The following is a 12230-nucleotide window of genomic DNA, read 5'->3' on the forward strand; positions in this document are numbered from 1 at the left end:
AGGCTTGTCCAGGGGTAACCTAAGCTGGGGATCATAATAATATTTTAAAAAATAACACACCATAACATATTGATAAAATTGTTTTTTCTGCTTCTTTCACTGCCTTCAATAAAATTTTATTTGGACGATTCTTCCAAACCCCGAACATTTCAGTTGATATTAACAAGTTCATTCAAAAATCTTAAAGCAGTGCTTGAATAAAAACCTCAATGGCTCAGCATTTCTCTGAGCAAATTCTGCAGATCAAAAGACTCCCAGGTTCAACCTATGGACTCAGCTCAACTATAGGATGTTAGCTGGGGTTCAGCGTCTCCGAGTTCGAATGAGCAGAGTTCGCAACCTTGACCATTATCCACTGTCAACTTCCAGCTCAGGCCTGTCCTGGACAAACTTTATTTTTCTCTCTCTTCCCAATAACCCCAGACTCCTGTGGACAATGACTGGTGAGAGCTCCCTTTCAGACTGTTGTGCACTTTGGCCTGAAGGCCTCTCTCTCTCTCAGACCAGTATGTGTGTGTTTAGGGATGGGGAACAATTTTGCTGAACTTTTGTATTCCAAGCTTGTTTTCTTGGTTATAAAACAACGGGAAGTCGGCCTTTCTTCTACTTGTGCCCTAATCTCTGTATTCTCTAAAGCTGCTTCACTTTGCTGACCAGCAGGGAAAGTTGAACATGGCTGCATCATTGAAAATTAGCATCAACTGCATTGACAGAAGACATAGATTGTTCAATTTGTCATTTTGTTTCAACAAACTTTACAAAATGTGGCAAACAGATGAACTTTAAAACTTGGCTGAAAATAAGTTTAGAGATTATGGCTGCTGCCAAATGTTTGGAGAAATCAGTTCCAGTGATTCAAAGTTCTTATGCACATAATAGTGATTTGTGTTTAGAAAGGGACTTTACTGTCATAAAACTTACCAAGCTGCTTCACAGGAACATTCAAAAACAAAGTTGGAAAGGCCAGGGATGGGGAGCACTCAGGGGTGGGGGTAGGGCAGTTGCTGGGGTGATTCCCGATCAGGGAAGGGGTCCCGTGTGGGAGGCGCTCACTCCCCGTTTACTGCCTGAGACCCACATCTCCCAAGAAGCTGTCAGGCTTCCCTCCCCTGTCCCTGATCTTCTCCCACCATCCTTAAAATGGCAGCCACACGGGAAGCGGCCTAAGGGCCTCAACTGGAGTGAGGGCCTGTGGGCCCGTAAATTTTCAGACAGGTTGGAGGCAGGTGGGTATGTGGCAGGCAATTTGACAGATCCCCCCTGCTTGAAAATCCACCGATGGAGGTCTGTAAAATTCTTCCCCTTTACCCAGAGAGAGGTGGGAATGTGGAAATCACTACTACAGGGAGTAGTTGAGGTAAATAACATTGATACATTTAAGGGGGAACTGGATGTACACATGAGGGAGAAAATAAAAGAAGGTTTTGCTGATGGGGGGAGATGAAGTAGAATTGGAGGAAGCCCATGTGGATCATAAATACTGACACAGACCAACTGAGCTCCTGTCAGAACGAACATGGTCCAGTCCTGGCTGTAATTAACAGCAGCGAGAACGTTAGAATCAAATCTCTGCAGTCACATATGAACATGCTGGTGTCTCAGCAAGGTGGATGACCAAGTGAATCCCTTCCCACACCCGGAGTAGGTGAACGGCTTCTCCCTAGTGTGACTGCTTTGATGTGCCAACAGGTGGGATGACTGAATGAATCTCTTCCCACACTCAGAGCAGGTGAGTGGCCTCTCCCCGATGTGAACTCGCTGGTGTGTCAGCAGGTAATTTCTTCCTTTAAAGCTCTTCTCACAGTCAGAACATTTAAAAGGTCTCTTATCAGTGTGAAGACGCTGGTGCATCAGCAGGTTGTACGATTGAGTGAATCCCTTTCCACAGTCACAGCAGGTGAACGGCCTCTCCCCGGTGTGAATGCGCTGGTGTGACAGGAGGCTGGATGACTCTGAATCTCTTCCCACACACACAGCAGATAAATGGTCTCTCTCCAGTGTGACTGCGTCGATGGTTTTCCAGCTGGGATGGGAAATTGAATCCCTTCCCACAGTCTCCACATTTCCACGGTTTCTCCATGGTGCGGTCGTCCATGTGTCTCACCAGGCTCAACAATTAGTTGAAACCTCATCCACATATGGAGCACATATATGGTTTATCCCCACTGTGAACGGTGTGATTTTTTTTCAGGCTGTGCAGCTGGTTAAAGCTCTTTCCACAGTCAGTGCACTGGGACATTCTCACTCAGTTTATATCTCTGTGCTTTTCCATTCACACTGATGCTTAAAATATTTTGAAGCAGACAGAACAAACATTTCTCCTTCTAGATTCACAAGCCGCTGATATTCAGGTCTCGATGAATCGAGCAACTCTGTCAGATAACGGCATGACATTTGGTTTGAGATTTCTGGCTGCAAATCCTCCCCTTCTAGTATCTTGTAAAAGGAGTTTACAAAATTCATCATGATCAGTACTGGATAGAAATTCAGATCAGACAATTCTAGTTTCTATGCAATATTCTTTCCTCTCTCATTCCCCCAAAACCTGTAATTATCCATCCCACACACTCTCCCTCTATTCTCAATCTGCTGTATCTGATATACACACCTCGAATTCTCCTGATGGTGCCAATTCATGCAGATCAGGACACAGGACACAGAGACCTGAAAATCTTCATGCAGGTTGCTAGCACATGGGGGCTGGGGATTGGCTTCTTCTTGAGGGTGCAGAGGAGATTTACCAGAATGGTTCCAGGGATTGAGGGGTGATTTGATGGTGGTGTGTACAAGATTACGAGAGGTTTAGATAAGGTGAACAAAGGGGAGGTGGTGGCCTAGTGGTATTGAAACTGGACTTGTATTCCAGAGACCCAGGGTAATGCTCTGGGGACCAGAGCAGATGGTGAAATTTGAATTCAATAAAAATCTGGAATTAAAGGTCTGATGATGAATACGAAACCATTTGCTGATTGTCAGAAAAACCCATCTGGTTCACCAATGTCCTTTAGGGAAGGAAATCTGCTGGACTGGCCTACATGTGACTGACTCCAGACCCCAGCAATGTGGTTGACTCTTAAATGCCCTCTGCACAAAGGCAATTAGGAATGGGTAATAAATGCTGGCCGAGCCAGCGATGCCCACATCCCATAAACGAATGAAAAAAATGAAAATCTTTTCCCATTGTACAATTCCCATGGTGCAAGGAGCAGGGGGACAGATTTCAGGTTTTGGGAAGAGATGCAGCGGGTACGTGAGGGAAAACTTGTTTTAAGGGCCGCCTGATGTCCAGGCCCTCCCCCCCGCCCTATTCACCCACGGTTTCCAGTATTCCACCCCTCTCGGTTTCCAGGCCCCCACCTTGTGTTCAGCCGCAGTCTGAGCACGGGCTGCTCCAGCACCTGCGCATTGGGCTCCTATGGGTATTGATAGGGAACTTTCTGCAGCGCGATGTATTCTGGGTAATTCACCCGCCATTAACAGAGTGAATTTCAGACGGAGCATTTATGTCCCGGCATCCCATTCGAGATCGGGGGTGGTGGGTGTCGGGGGCGGGGTAGAGACTCAACTCACAATATCAGAAACTCAATGTGTAAATTTTACAGCCGATACCCAGTGAACAAAGAACCCAGAAGCCCCTTCACTTCCTCTCTCCTCGCTGTCCAAGGGCCCAAACACTCCTTTCAAGTGAAGCAGCATTTCACTTGCATTTCCCCTAACTTAGTCTACTGCATTCGTTGCTCCCAATGCGGTCTCCTTTACATTGGAGAGACCAACGTAAACTGGGCGACCGCTTTGCAGAACACCTGCGGTCTGTCCGCAAGAAAGATCCAAACCTCCCTGTCGCTTGCCATTTTAACACTCCACCCTGCTCTCTTGCCCACATGTCTGTCCTTGGCTTGCTGCATTGTTCCAGTGAAGCCCAACGCAAACTGGAGGAACAGCACCTCATCTTCCGACTAGGCACTTTACAGCCTTCCGGACTGAATTTTGAATTCAACAACTTTAGATCTTGAACTCCCTCCCCCATCCCCACCCCCTTTCCATTTCTTCCCCCTCCCTTTTGTTTTTTCCAATAATTTATATAGATTTTTCTTTTCCCACCTATTTCCATTATTTTTAAATCTATACCTGTAATGCCCTGTCAGTCTTTCCACCCCACCCCCACTAGAGCTGTACCTTGAGTGTCCTGCCATCCATTCTTAATTAGCACATTCTCTTAGATAATATCACCACCTTTAACACGTCTTTGTTCCTTTGTCTGTGACATCTTTTGATTATCTGCTCCTATCACTGCTTGCTCGTCCTTACTACCACCTCACCCTCCACCAACTTCTCTCCCCGCACCCGACCCCCCACCTTAAACTAGCTTATATTTCACCCCTCTCCTAACTTTACTCAGTTCTGCTGAAGGGTCATGAGGACTCGAAACGTCAACTCTTTTCTTCTCCGCCGATGCTGCCAGACCTGCTGAGTTTTTCCAGGTAATTCTGTTTTTGTAAAGAACCCAGAAGGTTGCTGGGATCACGCATGTGCAGTGAACCTGGGAAACAGCATGAGAGAAGAGGCCGTTGGGAGTCTGAAAACAGCACGAGGAAACAAATATAACATCACAGCAAAGGAGCAATTTGATTGGCTGGAGAAGAAGTGCTGGAAAGTGGGGGCTGTACCGTTGGGATGGTCTATACACGAACTGCGCTGGGACCAGTTGTGCAAGTTGTGGAAGTAGAGGGGGCTTTAAACTAAACGGCGCGTGGGCGGTGGTGGGGCCTGGTTGGGGGGGGGGGGAATCAATCGTGGGTAGATGTAGTATATCAACAGATAGAGTCAAGTCAGGACAGCAAAATAGTAATATGGGAAATGAGGGTTAGAGAATGGCAGGAAGGGACAGAGAGAAAAAAGCCTAAGACAACAGTCAAGACTAGATGTTACATAGATAACAAAAAGACAAAACTAAGGGCTCCGTATCTGAATGCACATAGCATTCATAACAAAATAAATGAATTGATAGCTCACATTGAAGTAAATAAATATGATAGCCATTATGGAGACATGGCTGCAGAATGCCAAGGATTGGGTCCTGAATGTTCAGGGGTATATGATATTCAAGAAGAACAGGAAGCTAGCTAAAGGTGGAGGGGTAGCACTGTTAATCAAGGATGGCATTGGTGCAATATTTAGAGATTACCTTGGTTCAGGAGATCCGGAGGTAGAATCGGCTTGCGTGCAGATGAGGAGTAGTAGGGGAAAGATATCACTAGTCAGAGTGGTCTACAGGCCCCCTAACAGCAACCACAATGTAGGACAAAGTATACAAGAAGCAATATTGGTGCTTGTGATAAAGGGATGGCAATAATCATGGGTGATTTTAATCTACATATAAACTGGAAAAATCAGATTGGCAGTAGTACCCTGGATGAGGAGTTCATAGAATGTTTTCAAGAGTTTCTTAGAGCAGCACATTCTGGAACCAACCAGAGAGCAGGTTATATTAGACTTGGTGTTGTGTAGTGGGACAGGATTAATTAATGACCTAGGTAGCAGTGACCACAATTTGATCGAGTTTTACATCCAGTTATTAAGGGAGAACAGCAGGTTTAAGACCAGTATTTTAAACTTAAATAAGGGCAACTATGTGGGCATGAAAGCTGAGCTAATCGAAGCCAGCTGGGATACGAGCCGAGAGGGATAGATCAGTAGAGAAGCAGTGGCAGACATATAAGGGGATATTTCTGGCTACTCAGAGTAAGTATATTTCTACTATAAATAAGTATATTCCTAGTATAATGAAAAATTCTCAGGAGAGGGCCACCATCCTTGGTTAACTAAAGGAGTAAAGGAAAGCATCAAACTTAAGGAAAACGCATATAACTGAAAAAAGACAAGTGGCAGGTCAGATGATTGGTCAGAATATAAAGAATGGCAGAGAATGATTAAAAGGTGAATCAGGTGAAAGAAATTTGTGTATGAGAGGAAGCTAGCTAGAAATGTAATAACGGTAGCAAGAATTTCTACAGGCATTTAAAAAGAAAAATAGTAAGTAAACTGAGTTTTGATTTTCTAGAGAGTGACAGTGGGGAGTTAACAGTAGATAATAAGGAAATTGTGGATGAAATGAACAAATATTTTGTCTTCGCTATAGAGGATACAAAAAACTCTCCAGTAATAGCTGTAAATCAGGAGGTGGAGGGGAGAGGGGAACTTAGTGAAACTACAATCACTAGGAAAGGGACATTGAACAAACTGATGGAACTGCAGGGCTGACAAGTCTCTGGCTGCTGATGGACTTCATCCTATGGTCTTAGAAGAGGTGGCTAATGAGGCAGTCATGAGGCAGGTGGCTGATTTTCCATTCAAGTCCTGATGAATCGAGTGTTCTGTCAGTTCATGCTGTGATGTTTGGTTTGAGCCTCTTGTCTGTAAATCCACCTATTCTAATACTCTGGAAAATGAGGTTACAAAACTCATTGCTGTAAATACAGGACAGAAATTCTGAACAGACAATTCTAGTTTCTATGCAATATGTTTTCCTCTTTTGTTCCTGCAAAGTAGTAAATTCTCTTCCCACACACTCGCCCTCCTCCCCAGGCTGGAATCCAAATCCCAGAGTGACCAACCATACAGTATTTTACAGAATTTTCCAGTATTTGAGAGTTAACTGTCCTGGGCTTCCTGGTGCTGGAACACTGTTTGTCCTGTAAATTGGACCTTTCTGGTTGTGCAGAACCCTGTCCCCTACTGTTTCTGTGTTCCAACAGCTCTGGCAGCCAATCACCCCCCCCCCAAACCTCCACCACCTCCCCCCCACACCTCCACAGCTCTGGCAGCACCCAACCCAACACCCCCTCACCCGCTCATATGGACTCCAAAGGCAGACTGTCCGTTAATTTTCTCCATGAGAGTTCATCACCCTGCCAAACACATCACACCATCTCCACCATTCCTTTCCTCAACTCCCAGTTTTCTCCTTGCCTCCACATTGACAGCTTTCTAATGAGGGTGAAAGCGTCTTTAGCAGATCTGGATATCACAACAAAAGACAGGATTGTAACGGCACTAATAGGTGAATTAATCCCAGGAATGACCAGGGAACAATTAACAGGTGTTTCAGTTCTGACTCGAAATGTTATTATGTGATGAACTGCCCAAAGTGGAAAACCAGGGTCTTCAAAGTGACACATGACACTGAGAATTCTGAGGCTGAAAATGATGATAATGATCGCTCTGGAGGAATTGTGCTCATCACAAGGAGCTTTGGTCCAGTGATGAGTATGTTAGTCACAGACTCATTCAACTGTGCTGTGTTAGATAGTGGTTGCACCTCGACAGTATGTGGATCAGATTGGTGAAGATGTTACCCGGATTCACCTCATAGTGAGGATTGATGCAAGATTAAGGAGTATGAAAGTTCTCATAGTTTCAGTTTAGTGATTTCAACACATTATTACTAAAGAGTGGTGATTCCATACAAAATAGCTGGAGTCAGCCACTTTATCAGGACTGGTGTAATCTCTGGTGAGATATCCTTACTGTTGAGTAAACCTTCCATGAAAAAGGCACAAATGCAACCGCACATGGAGAAAGACAAGGCAATTATTTTTGGAAAGTCAGTGAATCTGCAGTCTACTCAATCAGGACATTATCATATCCCCTTAACAATACCTGATGTTTCTAATCAGAGTGTTTGAGAAGGATTAATGGCATCAGGTGATAAGAACCAGAGAAAAGAAAGCAAATTGTCTCAAAGCTATACAGACAATTTGCTCACACTTCTTGTCAAAGGTTAAAAATCCTGCTAAAAGATGCAGGGGTGGTTGATGAAGACTATACGAGGCTCATGGAAGAGGTCAGTGCAAATTGTGAAATGTGTAAAAAGTATAGGAAAATGCCATCACATCCTATCCTTGATACGTGACTTTCACAAGGCAGTTTCCAATGGATCTAAAGGTATGGGACAAAAACAGAAATATTTTCATTCTACACCTTATAGACATGGTTACTTGATTTAGTCTTTCTCGAATACATGGCAAGGACAAAAGGGTGATTACAGACCAAATCATGGAAAATGGATAGGGACTGGACCTGGGGCACCAATTAAGTTTCTGACTGATAACGGAGAGGAACTTGCTAATGAGTTTAGAGACGTACGTGAAAACACGAACATTATGTTCATGAACACCGCAGTTGAAAGTCCTTTCAGCAATGGACTCTGTGGAAGGAGTCACACGGTGATCAATGAAATGCTGCACAAAATCTTAGCTAATCAGCCAAACTGCAAGTTGACAACTGCACAGGCATGGACGACTCATATAAAGAATTCACTTCAGATGGTTGGAGGGTATAGTCCCTATCAATTGGTCTATGGGAGAAATCCCAAATTACCCTCTGTGCTGGGCGATAGCCCTCCTGCTTTGGAACAGTCTACAATTAGTTCCATTGTTAGTCATCAATTATCAGTTTGTTTCATGAAAAGAAGTGCTCGAAATAAGAAATTATTGGGGATCCTGGAAGAGGGGTGTCTTATGATGTAATGCTTTGTACAAAATAAGGAAAACCATATTTTTTTCTTTTTCAATTTGTTTTGAAATATTGTTTGTGAGTATTGTTATGATCCCAGTTGAGACCTTTAATGTTTGAAGAGAAATTCGAACATCCAGTGATTGACTGGAAGAATTACACCACAAGATTCCATGTTTTTAAATAAAAACAAACTTTACTGTATATATAAAACAAAAGAAAATTAAAAGCCAGTACTATGAATTTAACGCTATAGTTTATAAAGACTTATGCTGTAAACACAGTTCTACTTTTTAACTCCCCCCTCGACTCCCAAATAGTTCTCTTATGCTTAACGATATCTTGAAGGTTCATTCACTTTTGTTCTTGGGACCATCCCAAAGGAATGTCAAAGCTCTCCAGAATTCACTTTAATTCTCCTTAGTGTTCCAGCTATTCTCCAACCTCCAAGGTTTAATGGGGTCCTTCCATTGGCTTTTGGCTCAGCAACCTTCCAACTTTATTTAAGACTCAAAACTGTGGACTCCTCAGTCCAAGCGTGGGCTTCACTGCCTTCTTGCTGAGAGATTTAAACATTAGGAACACCCCTAGTTCCTAATGGCCCTCAAGGCCTCTAGTCCCACAGCTAGTTCACAGCTCCTGGGCCCACACTTCCTGCGAAGTGACCAAACTGCCTGAAAACTGCCTTCTGTGAACAATAAAAAGTCACGATGGGTCACTCATTGTTCAAGTTTTCTCACAATCAACACTGACCTTATTGAATCGACAAATGTTACCTTTTGACTGTAATTAACGCAGGCTTGTTTCACGTGAATTTACTCAGAGTTGTGGTTACCAATTTCTCAACCAAGTGTCTCCATCTATCTACATTTAAAAGAATTCCAATCCCCAAACTGAAAGTTACTTTCCAAAACATATGAATTATGAAACTAGGTATTCGCACAACCATGAGCATAATGGGCTGAATGTCCTCCTTCTGTGCTCTATGAGCCTCACATGCATTTGTTGGGAGGGATCATCTTTGATTGTAGGTGACATATTAAAGAAAGCAGTGTCTCCTCTTCTCTGTATGTTCAGTTCAACACTTAAATCTCCCCTTAATATTCTTTACAGTGGCAGATGGAATTTAATACAGAGAAGCGTGAGGTGATGCATTTTGGCAGAAGGATTAGGGAGAGGCAATATTGACTTAATGGCACAGTTCTAAAGAGTGAGCAAGGACAGAGGGACCTGGGGGTTCATGTGCAGAGATCATTGAAGGTGGCAGGACAGAGTGAGAGAGGAATTAGCAAAGTAAATGGGATTTTGGGCTTCAGGAATGGATGTATTGAGAACAAAAGCAGGGAAGTTATGCTGAACCTTTATAAAGTTCTGGTTAGGCCACAACTAGAGTATTGAGTCCAGTGCTGGTCACCACACTTTAGGAAGGATGTGAGGATCCCTGAGGGGGCATAGAGGAGATTTACCAGAGTGATTCCAGGGATGAGGAATTTTAACAACAAGGTTAGGTTCACAGAACCACAGAACCAGAGTGCAGAAGAGGCCCTTCAGCCCATCGAGTCTGCAACGTCACGTGAGAAACACCTGACCTACCTACCTAATCCCATTTACAAGCACTTGGCCCATAGCCTTGAATGTTATGACGTGCCAAGTGCTCATCCAAGTACTTTTTAAAGGATGTGAGGCAACCCGCATCCACCACCCTCCCAGGCAGCGCACTCCAGACCATCACCACCCTCTGGGTAAAAAAGTTTTTCCTCACACCCCCCCTAAACCTCCTACCCCTCACCTTGAACTTGTGTCCCCTCGTGACTGACCCTTCAACTTAGTGGAACAGCTGCTCCCTATCCACCCTGTCCATGCCTCTCATAATCTTGTACACCTCGATCAGGTCGCCCCTCAGTCTTCTCTGCTCCAACGAAAACAAGCCAAGTCTATCCAACCTCTCGTTATAACTTAACTGTTTCATCCCAGGCAACATCCTGGTGAATCTCCTCTGCACCCCCTCCAGTGCAATCACATCCTTCTTATAATGTGGTGACAAGAACTACACACAGTGCTCCAGCTGTGGCTTCACTAAGGATGATACAACTCCAACATGATCTCCCTACTTTTGTCATCTATGCCTTGATTGATAAAGGCAAGTGTCCCATATGCCTTTTTCACCACCCCAGTAACATGCCCCTCCACCTTCAGAGATCTATGGACACACAGGCCAAGGTACCTTTGTTCCACAGAACTTCCTAGAGTCATGCCGTTAATTGAATACTTCCTTGTCAAATTACTCCTTCCAAAGTGTATCACCTCACACTTTTCAGGGTTAAATTCCATCTGCCACTTATCTGTCCATTTGACCATCCCGTCTATGTCTTCCTGTAGCCCAAGACAGTCAACCTCACTGTTAACCACCCGGCCAATCTTTGTGTCATCCGCAAACTTACTAATCCTACCCCCCACATAGTCATCTATGTTGTTTACATGAATGATGAATAATAGGGGACCCAGCACAGATCCCTGTGGTGTGCCCCTGGACACTGGCTTCCAGTCACTAAAGCATCCTTCTGTCATCAAACTCTGTCTCCTACAACTAAGCCAATTTTGAATCCACCTTATCAAATTACCCTGTATCCCATGTGCATTTGCCTTCTTTATGAGTCGCCCATGTAGGCCCTTGTCAAAGGCTTTGCTGAAATCCATATAAACTACATCAACTGCACTACCCTCATCTGCACACCTGGTCACCTCCTCAAAAAATTCAGTCAAGTTTGTTAGGCATGACCTCCCTCTGACAAAGCCATGCTGACTATCCCTGATCAAACCATGCCTCTCCAAGTGGATATAGATTCTCTCCTTCAGAATATTCTCCAATAGTTTCCCTACCACTGACGTGAGACTCACTGGTCTGTAGTTCCCTGGCTTATCTCTACAACCCTTCTTAAATAGCAGATCCACATTAGCTGTTCTCCAGTCCTCTGGCACCTCCCCCATGGCCAGAGAGGAATTAAAAATTTGGGTCAGAGCCCCTGCGAACTCCTCCTTTGCCTCCCACAGCCGTCTGGGGCACAGATAAACCGGACCTGGAGATTTGTCCACTTTTAAGCCTGCCAACACCTCCAATACCTTGTCACTCCCTATATCAATTTGCTCAAGAACCTCGCAGTCCCTCTCCCCGAATTCCATACCTTCATCCTCATTCTCTTGGGTGAAGACGGATGTGAAGTATTCGTTCAATATTCTATCGATGTCCTCTGGCTCCATCCATAGATTGTTCCCTTGGTCCCGAATGGGCCCTACTCTTTCCCTGGTTATCCTCTTCCCATTGATATACTTGTAGAATATCTTGGGATTTTCCCTACTTTTACCAGTCAATGGAACAGAGACAAATTTATTTATTTTAGATCTACCTGTAGTGGTGGGCGAAACACTATTTACTACCCAGGATGAAATAAATGTCCTTCATCAGCTTTTGTGGATCATTGCAGTGGAAATGTGCACTCCCAGCCTCAAAGACCATCAGCAAAGTTGAATGACCGGCCAGTCCAGCAGAAAGAAACCCTCCAACCCTCCCACTTCATCAACTGTCAGAATGAACATGGTTCAGTCCTGGGTGTGATTAACAGCAGGATCCAACCCCTGTAATCACTTGTGAACTCGCTGGTGTGTCAGCAGGTGGGTTGACTGAGTGAATCCCTTCCCACACACAGAGCAGGTGAATG

General features: G+C 44.3%; 2 protein-coding genes across 2 annotated transcripts in view; one reads left to right on the forward strand and one right to left on the reverse strand.

Annotated features, from left to right (window-relative positions):
- LOC144697912 (uncharacterized) overlaps window positions 1–12230 on the reverse strand; it is a 294824-nt gene that overhangs the window by 19669 nt on the left and 262925 nt on the right. The window contains 2 exon segments of the mRNA XM_078569873.1: window positions 1588–1950; window positions 9160–9164. Of these exon segments, the coding sequence (XP_078425999.1) occupies window positions 1588–1950; window positions 9160–9164 (368 nt within the window).
- Window positions 4462–12230, forward strand: part of LOC144697327 (uncharacterized) — a 174774-nt gene continuing 167005 nt past the window's right edge. Inside the window, exon 1 of the mRNA XM_078569315.1 lies at window positions 4462–4481. The gene's annotated coding sequence lies outside the window, so the exon portion shown is untranslated. The remainder of the gene's footprint in view (window positions 4482–12230) is intronic.

The sequence above is a fragment of the Cetorhinus maximus genome, chromosome 23 (genome assembly GCF_964194155.1).
Source record: "Cetorhinus maximus chromosome 23, sCetMax3.hap1.1, whole genome shotgun sequence".
In the NCBI taxonomy this organism is placed as follows: Eukaryota; Metazoa; Chordata; class Chondrichthyes; order Lamniformes; family Cetorhinidae; genus Cetorhinus; species Cetorhinus maximus.